The 20,651-nt window shown below is 36.1% G+C and overlaps 1 protein-coding gene across 4 annotated transcripts in view; it reads left to right on the top strand.

The window, feature by feature from the left end:
• Window positions 1-20,171, top strand: part of rgs17.L (regulator of G-protein signaling 17 L homeolog) — a 45,535-nt gene extending 25,364 nt beyond the window's left edge. The window contains exons 3-5 of one of the 4 annotated variants that reach the window (XM_018262961.2): window positions 9,897-9,974; window positions 13,835-14,069; window positions 18,555-20,171. In XM_018262961.2, coding sequence (XP_018118450.1) covers window positions 9,897-9,974; window positions 13,835-14,069; window positions 18,555-18,743 — 502 coding nt within the window. In that variant the 3' untranslated portion in view covers window positions 18,744-20,171. Of the gene's footprint in view, window positions 1-9,884; window positions 9,975-13,834; window positions 14,070-18,554 lie in introns of all 4 variants that reach the window. The other 3 variants (XM_018262959.2, XM_018262962.2, XM_018262963.2) reach the window with 3 other exon arrangements.
• The last annotated feature ends 480 nt before the right edge of the window (window positions 20,172-20,651 follow it).

The raw sequence follows: 20,651 nt of genomic DNA, 5'->3' as shown, positions 1-20,651 counted from the left end.
ACGATCCAAATTCCAGAAAGATCCATTATCTGGAAAACCCCAGGTCCCAAGCATTATGGATAACAGGTCCCATACTTGTATTTAAAAACTTCTCAAATACCTCAGTTTACTCATCATTTCTAGTGAGTTTATAATTTTCAAAATTTACAACACTCAAATTTATTAAATAGTTTAATTTTCACTAGGACAGCTATTATTGACTTTAGACGCCAGAGCTTTATATTGTAGTTTTCCTTGTTTTTTTTTTTTTTGTTTTTTTTTACTCAAAAGATTTTTATTAAGTTTCCAAAAGAAGTAAACAAATAAAAGCACAATCTTAGAGATTATATTGCTCTGAACAAAGCCTCATGTACACTTTATGCAATACAATATGGTCAACATAGGTAATCTCACTTATGACACGATTTAAGCAATGTAGCTATAAATCTCTAAGAAGAAGGGAAGTACAGAAAAAAGAACAGGTAAGAAAAGGAAGAATAAGAAACAGAGAGTAGGGTCCCCCCCCATACGCTGTCAGATAGTACATCAATAAACAATTGACACCTAACCAAAACCCATTTAGCTGGCAATTCTATTGGACAAGCTGCTTGTTTGCCATATAGCTGTTCCACGGAGCCCATATCTCCGTAAATCTTTCTAAAGCTCCTTGCACTCGGGCTGCTCCATTGTATAGATAACCTGTATTTTATGCAAAGTCTGTTGCCATGTTATGTCTGGGGACAACCAACTAATGGCCAAACTCCACTTTGCAGCCGAAAGAATATGCTTGGCTAAATGCTTGGATTTTTTGTGCAAATCCTTGATTGGGTAGTTAAGCAATAATTCCCATGGGTTCAGTGGGAATGACACAGAAAATATCTCTTGCAGCAATGAATGTACTTTAATCCAGTGTGCTTGTGCTATTGGACAGTCCCACCAAACGTGAACTAAAGTGCCAATACCATGACAACCCCTGAAACACTGAGGTGAATGCACAGCAGTAATTTTGTGTTTTCTTTGGGGGGGGTCATATACCATCTGATGAGAAGTTTGTAAGATAGTTCCTTAGTTGCCACATTTTCAGAAACTCCTTTAGTGGATGCCCAGATCTTATGCCAACCATCTCCCTGTAATGGGGTCGACAAGTCCCATTCCCATGCTGCACAATACGCAGGCTGTGAATGAAGAGTGACTCCCAGCAATTGGGTATGAAGTAAAGAAATCGTTCCTTTGGCAAGTGGGCAATTATTGCAAATGGTTTCGAACACTGTTAAATCTTTAGAGGCCATGTTTTGTATCGTAGACTGCACAAAGTGCCTAACCTGGGTATAGGCATATCTGTCTGCCTCTGTAAAATCATAAACATACTGAAAAATCTGAAAGGATTTCATGTTAGTAGTGCTCAATAGTGACCTAATAGTGACCAGATGATTCTGTGTCCATTTTTCAAAAGCACGTGATTGTAATCCAGGTGGAAATGAGGGGTTGCCCACTATTGTTTGCAATAGAGAACTGGGTTTGCTAAGCGAGTAATGAAGTCTACAAGAGTCCCAAATCTGTAAAGAATAGCGAATAATCAAATTACTACTTGAATACAGCATTCTCGCCTTGCAATCAGACCAAAGCAGATTGGTAGTCGACACTGGGTGACAATCCATGGATTCCATTTCAACCCAAACCGTCGAGGAAGATGTTGCCATTTAACTAATTGTCCAATTTGCGCTGCCTTGTAATACAACAAAATGTTCGGAATGCCCAATCCTCCATCTGTTAGTTTGCGCTGCAACACGGAAGTGGACACTCTGGGTGTTTTATAGTGCCAGATATAAGCCGACATTTGTTTCTGTAAATGTATAATGTCCTTCATCTGGACTGCAATTGGAAGTACACAAAAATAGTATAGCAATTTAGGGAGCCAAGACATTTTAATAGCACATAAGCTCCCTAGCCATGAGATAGCATATCGTTTCCAACATTTCAACATTTTCAATAAACGTTTTATAAGAGAACAATAATTCACCTTATATAATTGTGAATATTTCTGAGTAATCTGAATGCCTAAATACTTGAGTGCTACCATCCTGGGCAACAAGTGAAAATTAAGCTGTATCAGTTTGAGTATAGATCCTGTTATATTAATACCCATCATTTCCGACTTATGCGGGTTTACCTTCAATCCTGAATAATTGGAGAACCATGTAAGTAATGCAAACAAAGTGGGTAAACTAGTCAACGGCTTAGTCAAGGTCAATAGTATATCGTCTGCGTAAAGACTTATTTTATACTCCTTAACCCCCTTCCATGTATATCCTATAATCGTTTGATTATTCCTAATCATTTGGGCCAATGGTTCCACTGATAAAGCGAACAGCAATGGTGACAACGGGCACCCTTGCCGGGTTCTTTTGCTAATCTTAAACTTGTCGGATAAATGACCTCTAACTTTAGTGCGCGCAATAGGGTTAAGAATACAGGCCTCGCACCACAGTTAAAAATGCTCCTGTAATCCCAAATTTTTGAAAGACTGTAGTCATATAGGGCAAACGCCTTTTGAATATCCAAGCTGACTATTAACACCTGTTCCCCTCCTTGTTTTTTGTTTGGCTTACTAAATACCAAAAAGTAGTTGTTTTTTTAACTATTATTCGCATTCATGATTTTTAGCTCAGAAAAGATACAAACGTTGATAAATAGGTTGCAGTAACTAATAGCAACCAATCAGCAGGTAGCATTTAATGGTCACCCATTTAAAATCAAACATCTTATTGGTTGCTAAGGATTACTGCTCCAAATTTAGTGACTATATTACATATGTGATTACATTTAGGGATTATGCATGGCTTGTCTTGATAACGACTCCTACAAAATAGTGCCTGCCTGCTGTGAGTATTCCTTTCAAAAAGGAAGAAGGTTATTAAAGGTTATTTGCTTGATTAACGTGATGGAAGAGGGTTTGGGTAGGGTAACATGTCTCCATTAATTTCAATATTGTGCATATTTGGCCTGAAAAATAGGTTGCAACTTCAGGTACAGATCAGTGGTGGGTTGTCATTGACCAGCTACAGCAGACACACCTTTTCATTTGTGCACTGAGACTGGGCTCCAGAAAGCTAGCGTCATCATTGGTGGCATAGTATTTCTTAAGCCTGCCCCCATTTAATATCATCTCTGATGCCAGCTAAGGGGACGGCTGGGCTTGGATGCCTTATCAACCTCAAGATGGGGCCCAGGTTGTAAAGGGGTGGGTTAGGATAGGTGCATCAGTAGTTTGTATGGTTCCTATGGTAGGGTTACTAGATGTTTGAGAATTCAGGGACACATCCAGAAATTTGCAGTGATTGCAATTTAATGTACATACAATCACTGTAGCCCTGCAATGTGCATTTATTAGAGGTGTCCCTGAATTCAAGTGATCTGGTAAGGTTAGCCTGGCCACTTTGTTTTCCTCTCATAGCCCTCCTCAAGTTAAAATCCTCTTACAAGACATCAGTAGACATATACTGAGTTTATGATGGCCAAAAGCAATCTGTTTCTTTTTATTCACTCTGCGGGAGTCAGATCTAATATATCTTTTGCGTGTGGGCCCCTTTGCTAGCATACAGTATGTATTTGAACACATTCAAATTATTTATTCCAGCACAAACAACATCTAACAAAATTTCTTAATAAAAAATGAGTTAAAGATTATTTACCATTATTGAAATAATCAAGTTACTCTTTACTACCCCCCCCCCCCCAAGCAATCTCTCTTTATTCTCTCTGCAGGAGTTGGCATCAGATTTTGATTGAAAGATCTAATATATATTTTGGGTGTGGGCCTCTTTGCTAGCATTTCTATTAGTGCTCACAACTGATTCCATCACAAACAAAATCCAACAAAACAACTGACTTCAGCACAATTCTACATATAGTGAGACTTGATTTATGCTGATTTTGTGAGTTCTAATATAATTTCTTTGCTTTATTAGATCTAACTGTCAACCAAAATCTGACTCCAACTCCTGCATGAAGAGAGTAGTAACTATTTCAAGAATGGCACAGAATTTTCTATTGATTACACCATTTCATTTAAAAAAAGTGAAGCTTATATTCACTTTTCATTTTCACGATAGTCAGCCTTTAAATTAATGGTTTAAACCATTGGCATGCTGGATAAAAAAAAAATGTCACTGCATGATAAAATGTCCCACAATGCTCTGTGGTGGGTTTTGTAAGCAAGATAGTGTTATAATCTATACCTTTCCATAGTAAATCCATCTGCCCTGTTTGTGACACGTTCATAAATTAAATAATTCACTTTATTCAATTAATACAAGTAACTGTAATGATTTTTCAGCTCATAACATAAAATATGGATCTAACTGCAGTGGCTATTTAATAATTTAATTCCAGGAATAATTCAGAGGAATAATTCAGAGTGATATAGTGTTTGGACAAAAGCCAAAAATTTCCTACTGGTAGATTACAGCTATTTAAATCCCAAGTGGGGCAATGTATATCATATACCGGTATAGGGGGTTTCTGGATAAGTGGTTACTCTGTAATTTGAAACAGTAAACCCGATAGGCTGGTTTTGCCTCCAATAAGGATTAATTATATCTTAGTTTGGATCAAGTACAAGCTACTGTAAATGAAAATCATTTGTAAAAATTTTAATTTTATTAAAATGGAATCTTTTGGAGACAGCCGTCCCATGGTCCAGAGCTTTCTGGATAACGGTTTTCCAGATAATAGATCCCATACCTGTATTTTCATTTATACCCAGGCTTCTGAACCCCATAACTCTATAAGAGTGCTTATCTGTGCTTACAGATATAGAGAGAGGTCAATGTTGGATTGTTTGTGTTCCACCAATATCTAACAAGTTTACATTAATAGCAGGTACTTTTATTACAGTTCTAATCCTGCAAAAATCATAACCGTAGCGGATTCCAATGACGTCATAGCTAAAAACAGATTAGAAAACTCATTAGTGAAAACTTCCCTTGGCATTGAAATCAGAGAAAAACTGATTCACAGAAAAAGGATTTTTGTAACTGCTAATCTGAAACCAGTTGTTATTCAGTTCTATAAATTCAGATCTTAAAACAATTGATGCAAACAAGAAATGTTCTTATTTGGTTATATCCATTGGAGACATTAAAGGGATTGTTTATGATTAAAGGGGTTGTTCACATTTGAGTCAACTTTAGTATGATGTAGAGAGTGATATTCTGAGACAATTTGCAATTGGTTTTCATTTTTTATTATTTGTGGTTTTTGAGTTATTTAAAAATTTATACAGCAGCTCTCCAGTCTGCAATATCAGCATTCTGGTTGCTAGGGTCCTAATTACCTTAGCAATCATGTATTGAATTGAATACGAGACTAGAATAGAAATAGAAAGGTGAGTAATAAAGAGTAGCAATAACAATACATTTGTAGCCGTACAGAGCATTTGTTTTAGATGGGGTCAGTGACCCCCACTTGAAAGCTGGAAAGAGTCAGAAGAAGAAGAAGGCAAATAACTAAAAAAAACTACAAAAATAAATAAGACCAATTGAAAAGTTGATTAGAACTGGCCATTTTATAAAATAATAAAAGTTAACCTAAAAGGTGAACAACACCTTTAATTCCTCAGTAAGTTTTACTAAGGTTTTTTTTTTTTAGATGTAACAATTTATTTTCCAGTCCCCAATTGTAACTATCATTATTACTCAGTAATTCCAAGGAATTATAAATGAGCCCCTAAGTGTTTTTTCCTTATATGTTCTCATAAGGCAGTTAGGACCAATTTTATTTAATGTGTAAAGGAAACTAAAGATAGCCTACCATTCTCCCTTAAGGTATGAAGATCCAAATTATTGGGGATTTAAGACTCCTGTGCCCTTTTAATTTTTACATTTGTTAAATCCCTTCCAGCCTAGTTACAAGTAGAAAAACTTGGGGGGGGGCTAATAACAATGTGGTTCAAACATGAAACGAGGACACGTGTTGTCAGCAGGGCTACAAGAATATCTGTTATGAAACCTAAGCCCCAAGCACCTGCTGCAAACCTATATCAAGAGGGTTATTTATCAATGGTGGAGTTGTGTTTTTCTGAAACAGTTTTTTGATGGTAGTTTCAGTAAAAACTCGAATTTTTCAAGATGAATATCCCCCCGAAGCTGCATGATTTGGGGTTGTTTTTTTTTGACGGTTTGCACTTGAAAACTCAATCTATTCAAGTTTTGTTTTCGCCGATAACTCGATCAATTCGAGTATTCATTGCACTGATTCAAGTTTTTTACATTCAAATTTTTTCCTAAATAAGCAAACATTCGAGTTGTGAGTTTATTCAAGGTAGAAAACCTCACAAACTCGACCTTTGATAAATCACCCCCTTAATATACGATATAATGCTAATGACTTTAAAAGCCATCAATCCTGCAAAGTCACACCTACCCCATATTTCCCTTGAAAGAGATGGTTTTGCCTGAATCAGTGCATGCAAGTTTGGAATATATGGTTAAAGGGGAACTCCACACAAACATAACTTGAGCTTTTAGAAAAGTAAACATAATTTCAAGCAACTTTGCAATATACATCAATTAAAAAATATGCAGACTTTTGATGATTTTTAAATAGTTCCCTAAGCCTAGCCCCCTGCTCTCCTGCTGATCTATCTGACTACTTTGCTGAGCTGGCTGACTACTATTACTTTGTATCAACAGCCATCTGACCTCAGCCTGCATCCTCCAAAACCCACAATTCCCTGCACACGTGATTTCAATAAGGAAAGGAACATCACAGTGCAATGCATTGTGGGTTATGTAGTTCCTGCATCCTGTCTGTAAGCTGTGGAGAAGTTGTTACAATTTGTAACATCAGTGTTTAGACCATCCTTCCCTGCCAGGATTTCAAATGATGCAGAAAGAAAATAACTGTTAAACAGCTGGATTTCAGCATAGAAAATGGCATTTATTCATACTTTTTGAAGAAACAGGTATCTGTGGTGGGTGTATTAGGGGTATCTGTGTTATGTGGGCCTCTTTATCAAATTTTGGTTTGGAAGCCAGAGTTCCGCTTTAATTTTACATTGAACCCAGGCCTGCAACACAAATATTGTGCGTGTTATTGACAAGGCCATTTGTCTCCTTCTGCTAAAAGTTGTAAAAATCCATCAACAGCCCTGTGAAACTAGTCATTACCATTCATAAGCAATGACTCGTTTTTATCAATGCTCTCTATGTATGGAGAGGGAAATTTAAGGAATGCATAAAGTCTTTACAGGTTATTAAAAAATGCTTTGCACGTACAATCGCAGACATGCTGTGATTTGCCCGTGCTCACATGATAAACCAGTGCTTCTGTAACGGAATTGTATAATCAAAGAAATACAAAAAAAACCCTTGTGTTCCATTATAGCATTTATGCAAAACCAGAGACCCTGGGGTGCTGTAAAAAAACTATTTATAGCTTCCATTTATAGCTGTGTCGTTAAAATCACCATACGAAAACAAGGCCATATGATTCATGGATATATTTCCTCAGCTTGACCAAGTAATATATGGGACTGTCAACTACATTTTCTTTTTAGATTAGGGTTATCTTCTATTGTCCGGGGAGTAAGTGCTAGACCGTTAAGGTGCAAAAGAGCATGCCCATTGGTGCTCACTTAAAGGGGACCTGTCACCCTAAGAAATCATTTCATATCCTATTTTATCATGTTAGTCAAGAAAAATTTTACTTACACTATATAAAATATCTATATCTTGTTCCCTTCAGTCTGAGATTTCACAATCAGAGAAAGCAGGCAGCAGCCATTTTGCAAACACTGTTATTAAGGCAAGCTTTGCATCATCTCAAAATCTTGTTTATGAGGCCCATGCCGATACACTGGTTACAAAGTTAGATGGCAAGGAAGGAGGGGGGAATGTGGTGAGAGCAGTGACATCTAGGAAGTGCAGAATGTAAAGTGAAAGTAACTGCCTGCTCCGCCTCTATGCCTAAGGCACAGTGGTGTGGCAGGCAATAAATGATTGACAGCTGAGATTTTTAAATGTTTTTATATTAGATGTGGGTTTTGTGTTCAATTTGAAAATGGCTTTTATTATACAGCTTTTTATGTCTGGGTGACAGGTCCCCTTTAAGAAGCACTTGGGCTCCAGGGAATGCTACTCTTACTCTCTAGTCAAAAATCCAGCATTGGTACAGAGAGCATCATCAGGAGAAACAGCAGAGCCCTGCCCTTGTTACCTGCATTAGTGTCAGCGTTACAGACTGTGCCTCCTGATGCTCCCCATCATAATGATGACCAAGTTAGGGGGCAGGAGAGATCATAGATTGACATAGTTAGTTTAGGGGTGAGTGGATGGTCTCTGCTCCAAAATGGAAAAACAGAAGCCTGAGGCCATTTATACAATGCAGAGCACAATGTGAAAAGTGCAAACAAAGACTGATTACTGACATTTTTGGTACTTTGCACATTGCATTCTGCGTTGCAAATGAGCCCTGTTGCCTCTACCAATTTCCAGTTCGGCAGTAGGTGGCCAGACCCTGGATGCGAGTGGTTTTTAAATGAACATTAAAGAGGTTGTTTGCTTTTAAATGAATTTTTAGGGTGATGAAGAGAGTGACATTCTGAGACAATTTGCAATTAGGTTCAATTTTTTATTATTATCGTAGTTATTTAGTTTTTTATTCAGCAGCTCTGCAGTTTGCCATTTCAGCAATCTGATAGCAACCATTCATTGATTCAAATAAGAGACAAAGATATGAGTAGGAGAGGCCTCAATCAGTGGCGTAACTACCAGGGGGGCAGGGGTGCAATTGCACCAGGGTCGCCAGAGATCGTGCGACGGTAAGGAAAAACCACGCGTCTAGAGGGGAGGCCCAGGTGCACATCCTGCGCCCAGGCCCGGAAGCAGTTAGTTACATTACTGGCCTGAATAGAAAGAGGAGTAATAAAAAGTAGCAAGAACAATACAGTCGTAGCCTTACAGTGCTTTTGCTTCTTAGATGGGGTCAGAGACCCTCAATTGAAAGCTTGAAAGAGTCAGAAAAAAGGCAAATATATAAACTATAAAAAAGAATAAATTAAGGCCAATTGAAAAGTTGCTTAGAATTGGCCATTCTGCAACATACAAAAAGTTAACTTCATTTTTGCATGTACACACGCATTAAGCTTTGATCAGGACAACTTATTGTTAAGCAATAAAACCACTTGCCCAAGTGGCGCAAAAAGAGATGATCAGGGAAAAAATTGCAAGTTGTATGTAGATTGTTGGTGTGAAGTAGCTTCTTCGGAATGGGATCTCTGACCTGCATGGGGTTCTATATAGGGGAGTCTCCTGTGAGTGTTGCTTACATGGTGTTGTTGGTCATGTTATCATGTATAGCAAAGAATTAGCCACATTCCACACCTGAATACTATGATCAACTGGTGTTGCTGCTTTGTGTTTACAGAAACAGGACAAAATTAAGTGGTATGTCAGCCCTGATGAGTAATCTTAATTTTCTGGGATCGGGGATCCATTTACTGCTATTAGGGATGCAGCAAATCCAGGATTTGGCCTTTTTCAGCAGGATTCGGATTCGACCGAATCATTTTGCCGTCTGAACCCAATCCTAATTTGCATATGCAAATTAGGGTCGGGGAGGGAAATTGTGTGACTTTTTGTCACAAAACAAGGAAGTAAAATATGTTTTCCCCTTCCCACCCCTAATTTGCATACGCAAATTAGGATTCAATTTGGTATTTGGCCGAATCTTTCGCTAAGGATTAGGGGGTTCGGCGGAATCCTTAATAGTGGATTCAGTGCATCCCTAACTGCTATCAACACGGAGCTGGCTTTACATGTATTTAGATTGTGGACTTCATCAATTGTTTTGTTTAAGTTGCTGTACTTTCTCTAGACAAAATAAAGTGTTGTACTACATTGCAGCCTCACTGTTAGGAATGAAGAAAGAGGGGAGCATGCAGGACGACCGACACATACAACAAAAATGGAGAATATACAGGTTGAAGAAGAAAGGTGAGTATTTTATCCACTTATTAATCCACATGTCTTGTGAAATCCATCTTTTTTTGGGTGACAATGGTATTACAGTTTCTGAAATTATGTCCGATATTTGACCATAAATGAAGTCATACTTCATCACCTTCTTCCACTTCTTTTTCTTTTCTCTGGTCCCAGGCAGGCATATGGGCAGTAGAGTGAAAAAGCAGGCTTTTTACATCTAAATTCAGTTTTTCACTCTTCTGCGCACGTGTCTTCGGACCTGAACAAATAGATTAGGAAGAAGACATAGAAGATTGCAGTGAGGAGTTTCTTCAGAAATGCCCAAAGCAGAATAGTTTTTAGTGAATAGGAGCACTGGCCTAGGCATTATAATCACTGAGGGGGTGCTTAACATTTTGGCACCCCAGTGATTACACCTTTAGTTCTTCTTTCAGCAACAGGGGCTGATTAATCAACATTTATATTTAGGGGTTGCTGTGATTTGATTTTTGTGCACTATAACTCAAATTATAACCTAAAATCAAGTATTTATTAAGATAAAAAAATCTTATAAAAACTGTAAAATGTAAAATTGTGGCATCTTAAAGTTTGCAAGGTCACGTAGAAATCAACGGAAGCTGTCCTAGGCAAAACATGAACTATATGTTCAATTTAAGTTGTTTGTAAACTCAAAAATTCAAGGTATTTACATTTTTCCCCACAATTTTATTCATTAGGATTTTTCATATTCGGATTTTTTAATATACAGGTATGGGATCCATTACCCAGAAAGCTCCAAATTATGGGAAGGCCATCTACCATAGACTCCATTTTAATGAAATAATTACATTTTTTAAAATGTATTTGATTTTTTTCCTGTAATAGGAAGATAGTATCTTGTGCTTGATCCCAACTAAAATATAATTAATCCTCACTGGAGGCAAAATCAGCCTGTTGGGGTTTTTTTTGTAGATTTGGAAAGACCCCTTATCATGAAAACCCCAGTTTCCAAGCATTCTGGATAACTGGTCCCATACCTGTATAATCAAACATATGAGTTTTTCAAACATGAGATTATTGGAAGTAGTAAAAACCTCTAATATTACACAAATTCTAATTTTGATAAAAAACAGTTTAGGGAACTATGTCTCATGTCACATAATGGTGCTCCTTTCCATCAATAACATCACATTAGCGCTCATCTCACACACCAGAGGCTGAACAAAGATAAAGATATGAGTTTTAGAGGAAGACCTTAAGATATCCTTGTATTTGTCACTCCCACATCTGTGACATATGTAGGGATGTAATAGACTTTAAATTTATGATTCAAAATTATTATATAATGAGTTCCGTGACACGGCCTTCTCCTTGTGCTTTTATATGTTCATGGAATTCAGTGTTGGACTAGGATGCCAGGGGCCCTCCAGAAAAACCTTAGACCATTGACCCACCAGAAAACCTTAACCCATGGTCCAAAAAACCTTAGACCATGGGCCCACTTTCCAAACTATTATTCTTCCTCTCCTCACTCAACCTTTTTATTTTCCTAGTCTTTTATATCTGCTTTCTATATTCTTCTAATATTTTTTACCATGAAGAAATAGGGAATGACCATGAAATAGGCCAAATGGTTAGAAGCAAAAGGCCCACTGACACCTGGGCCCACCGGGAGTTTTCCTGGTATCCCTGTGGGCCAGTCCGACACTGATGGAATTTCTCTAAGACATAATATCCTTATATTTTACAATAGGGGGTACATTATTTGTAAAAAAAAATATAACAAATATTACATCACTGAGCAACAATTACAAGGATACAATTAACAGGATATTCATGTATTATAAGGTAATATTCTTTATTGAATCGGATTGGGTAGAGTCATTTTTCTTCTCAGTTTTGAATTGACACATCTGTGTATGAAACAACTGTCCTGCTGTGTGTATTTTATATACATAGATACATGGTTTTACAGATCTACAAGATGTTTTTAAATGTAAGATAAGAACCTTTCTCAAGAAGGTGTTTTTATGCAAGTATTGATTTTCTACATTACTATTTACATATGGGGATTCTGTATTTTTGGGGGTTAACAAGAAATCTTACACTTTGACTAGGACAGACTAATGTATAATGGAATGTAAAAGGGCACATGCAATGCATCAAGATCAAAATACGTTCCCACAGTATCTAAATGTGGGAAATCCTTATTTGCTGGGAAGGTAGAACACATCTTTGTTTTGGCCAGCAACCAAATTATGGTTTAACCTCACACAGAGAGGCAGCCAGCAGTCTGAGATGAGACTATTTAGAACAAGTTATTTTAAAACTTAATGGTTGTTCAGAATGAAGTATGCTTTATAAAGAGAGATTACAAAAGGTCTGTCTCCACCCAAAAATAACTTAGAGAAAATATTAGTGTATGATATAGTTTAAAAATTAGGCTAACAATCAGAAATAGTGTTGAACAAGATAGGAACTTAGAGGTAGATTTATCAATGGTTGATTAATTGTCTCTTAGTTCTGTATCAACTAATTGGATTTAGTTAATTTAATTGGATACAAATATTTTTCTGATTATCAATTCTCTTGTTTCTTTGTGCTGGTGTTTCTTGCCTTAAAGGGGAAGTAAAGTCTAAAATAGAATAAGCCTAGAAAGGCTGTATTTTGTATAATAAACATAAACTTAGTGCACCACACGCCTAATTAAACAAATGATTTATGCTTTCAAAGTTGGCCACATGGGGTCACCATCTTGTAACTTTGTTGAACGTCTTTTTAAGACCAAGACTGTGCACATGCTCAGTGTGGTCTGGGCTGCTTAGGGATCGCCATAAATCAAAACAGCACATAAATATCTGCCAGAAGCCGATACAGCAAGACTAATTAATAATCAGAATAGTCAGGCAGCACTGGGTCCTGTGTTGTCGTGTAATCTAATGTGGATTTTATAGTTTTTTATTGTTTAATACAAACTTTCTCCAACTCGCAGAACCAGTGGCTGCCGCAAAATAATCCTCCAAATAGAATCTGTTTAAATCTGGCTCCATGATCTTTGTCCCTGCAGCTGGAGTTGGAAACAGTAAAGGGGATGTAAAGGCAAAAATAAAATCCAATACAAATCTCTACACAGTCACCGACTACTCAACAGGGAAACAAACAAAGCTGCTTGAGTTCTGCATGGCCGGGAAGTAAAGTGGGGTCTCCCCCTGCTGTTCATAAGTATGATTGTTTCCCTGCTCAGCAGTTAGGGACTGTCTGACAATTTCTATCCACAGCAGTAAATGAAGGTAGAATTTCACTGCATACAGTCAGGTTTCTTATAAAAAAGTACACATTTTTTCATTAAAGTATATTGGAGATAGGTTTCTTTTTCATTAAAGAAAGTAAAAATTGGATTTTATATTTTTGCCTTTACATGCCCTTTAACATCTTAGGAGCTCAGAGGTACGAGTAACCATTTAAACCAAGGACCACACCAACATTTATTTTCTGAAAATGAAATGACCTTGCTTACATGCCCAGAAATTTGGGCAGTAGGGGCAAAATCGTCCAAACTGCCCAATGCAATCTTTAAAAAATTCACTTTTGGTCTTCTTTACTCAAGATTATCAAGTTGTGTTAGTACATTTAATGAGCAGAAGCCAAGGAGAATCTCCTGAAACTCAAAAAGAAAATGTTTGCAAGAAATAATAAATGTGCTTTAAAAACAATTTTTTTTAACAGTCTAGCAGTTGTTGTTTTTCATTTCTTGTTATAACCATGTCAAAAAAAACCATAACAAAAATGTTAGCTTTAACTGCGTACACAAATCTGCATACATGTCTTATTATTCCATTACTAACTTGAAATCATCCAAATACTAATAAATTAAATGTATTATCATTTTTCAGCCAAATTCCTACTGCCGAAGAAATTTTGTCCTGGTCCCACAATTTTGACAAAATGATGAGTAGCCCAGCAGGACGAAACCTCTTCCGAGAATTTTTACGTACAGAATATAGTGAAGAAAATCTTTTATTCTGGTTAGCATGTGAAGACTTAAAGAATGAACAAAACAAAAAAATAGTTGAAGATAAAGCTAGAAATATTTATGAAGATTATATCTCTATACTTTCACCAAAAGAGGTAGAGTATACCTTATTTCTTATTAACTGATATGTTTTCCATACTATAGAATTGTTTTCAGTACACATGAGCAGAAGTTCCTTTTGTGACTTGACTTCTAGACGGCCCACTTCTGGGTTGTATAAAGGCTGAATTTTATCTCAACATTTTCTGCTACAAACTCTGCTACAAACTCCGATCAAATCCACTCTGGTTTTTTACGTTTATTTATTATTACATTTTCCTGAAAATTTGCTTTGCGGGATTTTCATGTTTTTTTCAGTTTTTTTCATCAGATTTTCACTAATTTTTCGGAATTTCCATCCGAAAACTTTGAAGATTAGCACGATACCTTGCGCACATCATTGACTTATATACAACTTCGACAGGTCTGAGGTGCTGGATTTTCAGATTTGTACTTTTCCATCCTCAGGTTTTAATAAATTCTGAAAAAATTTGTGATTTTTTTTTTAAATCAGACTTTTAAAAAATTTTATATAAAAAAAAAATCACGAATTTTTGGTGATTTTTGTAGTTTAGTAAATAACCCCCTCCTTCCTCCAGCCTCCTGTTTTGAATTCCGGCAGCTGCATCTATTGAAATAGGGGACCCCTGGAGCTACCACCACCTCCAAACCAGGTAGTACCTCCAGGCCCAGATTTGTGGCGAGGCCACATAGGCCCGGGCCTAGGGCGGCACATTTTTCGGGGGCGGCATGCCGCCCAGCCGCTCTGTGGGGAGCTTTCGCTCCCCAGTGCTCCGGCGCTCGCACATCGCCAGCGTGTGGAAGTGCGGGCGCTAGGACCGCGCAGAGCACACGGCCTAGGGGCGCCCGCCCAGCGAATCCGGCGCTGAGTACCTCCAGGGTTCCCACAGTGGCCTGTGTCAATTGCCGCAGCACAGTTGCTCTGAAAGGATAGGGTGGCATATGTAAATCTCATGCCGAAAGCCAAAAATTATGTCAACTGGATTTCGATCATTTTCAGTGTAGATTCTCATAGAAGTGCAAGTGCAGTTTGGTCAGTTTTGATATATTTGCTACAACTGCATGAGGTGCATCACTTCCTGGTAAATGCAATTACCATGGAATCATGGAAAAATATGCTGCATTGTGGGTAACAAAATTACAATTGGGCTTAGTCCACCCCACTTGTAGTCGTAAATGAGCCCTTATGTATGATAAAACGACCAATTTAATCTAGTAAGGTTTGTTCTTTTTCTTAAAAAAAAAAAAGGGGGGTGAGAGAACACGAGTCAGATCAGAAATCCCCAAACAGCAGAGAAGAGTAACATCACTAGACACTTCACACAATGTAATGGGGGTGACATAACCTTTTTCTCGATCCAATGGTTGGAAAGGGTAAGACTAGGAGTGAGAGTAGGGGACAATTTAAGCCTTTTAGGGAGGAAAGAGGTATTTTAGATTTTCCATTTACAAACATGCTTGCCATTAGGACTCAACGACGAATTTGATGTCACATGCTACACTATAGAATAGGGTTGGTTTTTTGACCCTACTGAACTCTGTTTGTTCTAGAGCACATCAATGAGGTTGATAGGCTAGTGTTGGCTTCCCTCTATGTTTTTATAACAGTACATACGCCTGCAAAGTTTTTTCGACATTTAAATTGACTGTTTTTTATTGATTTTAACATGTATAGACTTAGAATACACTATGTTTTATATTACTTAAATGCTGGGATACAGTGTTACTGGAATTATATTTGAAACAATAATGAAAAATATAAAGGAAATGGTACTAGTACCCTGTATAGGCATAATGCAATAAGATGTAAAGGGAGCTGATTGATTTTGATTTTAAGTAAAAATGGGTGGGTGGGTTTAAATTCTATGCTTAACATGCTACTGACAAAGACACCAATGACTAAGTACCGGAGGCTATAAAAAGCGTAAGGTGGGGTCAGTATGTACCATTTTAAATGTGATTTGTAATAAACTTTCAAGTTTTAACTAAGAATTGAGCCTTGGGACATATACAGTATCTTGGATATATATTTATAGCACATTGTTCTTTTTCTACCCAGGACATAGGGCTAGCTCTAATAGATGTGCAATTAGACCACTAGACCTCTGTAAAAAGATTAATAGAAGATTTATCTATCTTGCCGAAAACCACCCAGCTAGGGTCAGATTATTTTTAGGTTGAGGGAAGAAAGCAGGCAGGTAGATTGCCTTGTTCTTATGAAATAGTGAAGAGACCCTAGGTCTGAAATGAGGCTGTAAACAAATGGAAATTAAATATTCCATATTTCATGTAAATAACTTTTTAAGTGCCCAGAGATATTTAAACTGTACTAATATCCAAAGGAAAACTCAATGCTTTGATGGATACTGGTCAAGGGTGTCTCCACCCATGGGTGTGAATTTTTAGTCTACTTTTGGACCGACCACAGATAAATGGGACCAAACAAACAATTATAGTGACGCAGCATGTATATAGCGTGTAGGCTACAGTTCCCTGTTAAAACCATATTTAATATTAAGCCAGGGCCACACTAGTCACATTTACTTTTTTTAACCTCCTTAATGGCAAAGGTCATAACTTTTATACTTGAAAGTGTTTCCTCTCCTCTGTATGTTTTCTGAGAAGAGAAAAAATAAGAAGCACCAAAGAAGAAAAAACAAAGACTGATCAGGGTCCAATCACCTAGTCTTCTATAACTGTGGGACTAAGCAAAGCAGAACCCTGAGACACACAAGGTGTATATAGATGTATAACAGAGGCAGATAAAGCTTTTATTACGTCACCGGCACTCAGAAAAGCATGGCCCATGTGGCCCCACGTTTTGCTGCATAACAAAGACCGAAAACAAACAGAACACAGAGGAAAGTCTAAATTCACAGTTTTCTGCAAGGGAATGTAAAGAAATATAGATTGCATAGAGTTTGTTTTTTATTTCACAAGTGATTTATTTGTTTTATTAAAAAGCAGTCAACATTTTTGAACTTGGTCCAAAGCCCGTCCATGTATATTTCTACTGTGCTCTTGGCAGTGTGTCAACATCCCATGAAGCCGACTTACACATTTCTAGGAAAGTTTGCAGCTCTTTCTACTGAACTAAAAGATCTCAAAGCAAAGAAAAATATGAAAGAAAAAAAAAAACACACTTTGATGCAAAGAAGATCTACAAATGACATTCTACACATTCTTTTCAATTAATCACATTTTTGAATGCAATTCCAATTGACTCAACATTAATATACCAGCTTGGGAAAAACTTTTGCACAGAAAAAGTAGAATCTCAGTAAGAAATCAAATATGCATTTTGTTAAATCTGCCCCTTTTGTATGTCATACAGGTAAAAAGAATACTGAAAATGTGCCTGCAAACAAAAAGCTGATGGCTTCCACCAAAACATAATTCAGTTTGTACAGTGTTTAGAGGAAAAAAGGCACCGGAATAGGTTTTCTTTTGCAGAATGATTAAATGTATGAGAATTTTTATTTCAAATTTTTATTTGGAGGCCTATTTATCAAAGGTCAGATTTTAGGGAGTTATTTACTAAGCTCTGAATACCCGAAATTCCCCGAAATCCGAAGAATTCATGATTTTTTTTTAAATAAAATCGGACTTTTAAAAAAAAAATCACTAATTTTTCGGAATTTATTAAACCACGAGGGCTAAAAAGCCTGAATATAAAACCACGGCATCTCAAACCTGTTGAGGTTGCATAAAAGTCAATGGGAACAGTCCCATTGATTTTTGGTTGTGTCAGGGGTTTCGGACAATTTCGCGATGTTTCGGAGTTTTCTGTGAAAATTCACTAAAAAACGTGAAATTCTGAGCTTTTCCCGCAAAGGTTATTTTCGGGAAAATGTAATAATAAATAATCGTGGAAAACCCGAGCGAGTTAGATCGGAGTTTGTAGCAGCCGATATTGAGATAAATTCGGACCTTGATAAGTGTTTTTTGAAACCATGACAAAATCCACTTTCTCTAAAACAATGAATGTGATGACATTTATTAAAAGATTCAAATAAAAAAGGTACAATAATGCTGAATGATGCTCTAAAAATCAAAGTTTTTTAGACAATTCCCAGCAAAAAAACGCTAAAAGTCTAAAGTCCGAATTGATTTAAAACGGTCTAATAGGATCAGCGCTGTTCCCATTGACTTCTATAGGACCTTGACAACTTTTACCTGGTAACGTTTTCTATTAGTGGTTTTCATGGTTTTTACACCTAATAAATCTTGCATTTTTAGAGCTTTTTAAAAACAATAGGAAAACTACTAAGTTTTAGAGATTTGTGTGGGGAAAAAACTAAATTTGTTTTATGATTAGTCTTATGATGCACAGGATATTTATTTGGATAGACTTTTTTAAGCCAATATTGTTATAGATGTAAAAACATTTCTTTTTAAACTAAATATATTGATGTTGCCATCAAAACACAGAGAAGGGAAGCAAAGTATGTGGCTTATATACCCAGCAAAACTGTATAGTAGATATAATAATAATTGGCTACTAATTTTCATGTCTGCAGGTCAGCCTAGACTCTAGAGTGCGTGAAGTGATCAACCGAAATCTGCTGGATCCTACCCCTCACATGTATGAAGATGCCCAGCTTCAAATATACACGTTGATGCACAGAGACTCTTTTCCAAGGTTTTTGAACTCACAAGTCTTTAAGTCTCTTCTCGAAAATACAGAAGGCTCAATCTCTGAATCTTAGCTGACACGTTTGGATAACATATCTGTTTGTTTTTTCTTAGAAGAACAAATATGTAGTTTATTAACACCAGACACTGAGTTCCTGGAGAACTCCAGTTGTGCACTACTCAGGCTACTGTGAAGAATAACTGTAACAAAAAAAAATAAGATTGTTTGGTCTCCGTCTCCATTTTTACAAGCTCTTCATCTTTGAGTTTGAAAAACAGCAACACTGGAATTGCCACATATGTTTTCTATGCCATTTACTTGAGTATATCATTCCAATGATATATAGGGCGGACTGTGAACAGACTCCTTGTTTTATTTCATGTTGCATGTGCAAGGGTAATAGCTGTCCTCAACACACCAATTAATTGTTGCAATATATAGCCAATTGCATTCACTTTGTAGTTACTAACATTTTATGTGCAATACAGTATTACGTTAAGATTTTGAAATGAAACCTTGGCTTGATTTGTATTCCTTCCGATGGGCATTTTAGGGATAATTCAATTTTACACTGAATGGCGTTTTACAGTGGTAAAAAAGAGTGGATACTCACAAGCCAATACACAAGTAAAGCCGATTATCCTTACGGGGAGGAAATTCAAGTGGAATTTCCACAGATGTTCACTGCCAAACCGTGGCTCTCTTATATTTTTATTAATGCGTTTGCAATGTCAAATAAGCACAAGCAATTTAAAGGATACCTTGTATGGACGACCAAATATTTCAGCTGATATTGTTTATTGTTCTAGCAAAAAAAAATTCGAATGAAAAAAAACAAAAAACATATTTATGTACATTGTAAATGTAAGTAAAACTGGGCAACCAGTTTTAACATTGTTGTCTAGCATATTATGTATTTCAGCAAAAAAAGAAAATACAATAAAAAAAGATTTATACTTTAATATTTCGAGAAAAATATAAGTGAAAAACGTTTACCTATATGTAGCATTTGAAAATCTTTTTGATGACGCATATGTCTTTTATTATGGCTGAAGGAGGACTACTTTTTTTGGACAAAGAGACTCGTTCTTTGATTAAAAATAGCTACTTTAAAAAAAAGTCAAATATCAATCCTTCTACACATTTCTAAACATTCTTATTAACAAGGATCTGTAGAACCAGCATTACAACCAAACTTTATTGTTCATATGGCTTTAGTTCATCTAGATTTTGTTTTTAGTTTTAAAATTGCTTTGAGTATATATGTATATATAATATATATATACACACAACAAATATCTCCTTTGTCTTTATGAAAAGCAGAATGTGTTAAAATATTATCACATCTTGCCAGATCTAACATCAACCACAGGACAATAAAAATGCTTGTTAAAGCTTAAACTGCATGATTTTGGGAGAGGCAAATCTAGCCTAATTCTTGTTACGATTTTAATTTAAAATTCTTGTTACGATTTTAATTTAAAATTCTTGTTACGATTTTAATTTAAAATTCTTGTTACGATTTTAATTTAAAATTCTTGTTACGATTTTAATTTAAAATTCTTGTTACGATTTTAATTTAAAATTCTTGTTACGATTTTAATTTAAAATTCTTATTACGAATTTAATTTAAAATTCTTTTTACAAATTTAATTTAAAATTCTTGTTACAATTTTAATTTCAAAATTATCATTTATAATTCTTGCTACAATTTTCATTTAAAATTCTTGTTACAATTTTCATTTAACATTCTTGTTACAATTTTCATTTAAAATTACAATTCTCATTTAAAATTCTTGTTACAATTCACATTTTTAATTCTTGCTACAATTTTCATTTAAAATTCTTGCTACAATTTTCATTTAAAATTCTTGCTACAATTTTCATTTAAAATTGTTACTACCTCGCCATTATTTATTTTTGCTTTTATTCAGACGATTTTTTTTAATTGTGCAAAAATGTTGTTTTTTTTTAATACTTT

Source organism: Xenopus laevis, chromosome 5L (genome assembly GCF_017654675.1).
Source record: "Xenopus laevis strain J_2021 chromosome 5L, Xenopus_laevis_v10.1, whole genome shotgun sequence".
NCBI classification, from domain to species: domain Eukaryota; kingdom Metazoa; phylum Chordata; class Amphibia; order Anura; family Pipidae; genus Xenopus; species Xenopus laevis.
Note: the sequence above shows the minus strand (reverse complement) of the source record. Positions and strands in the feature narration are given on the sequence as shown.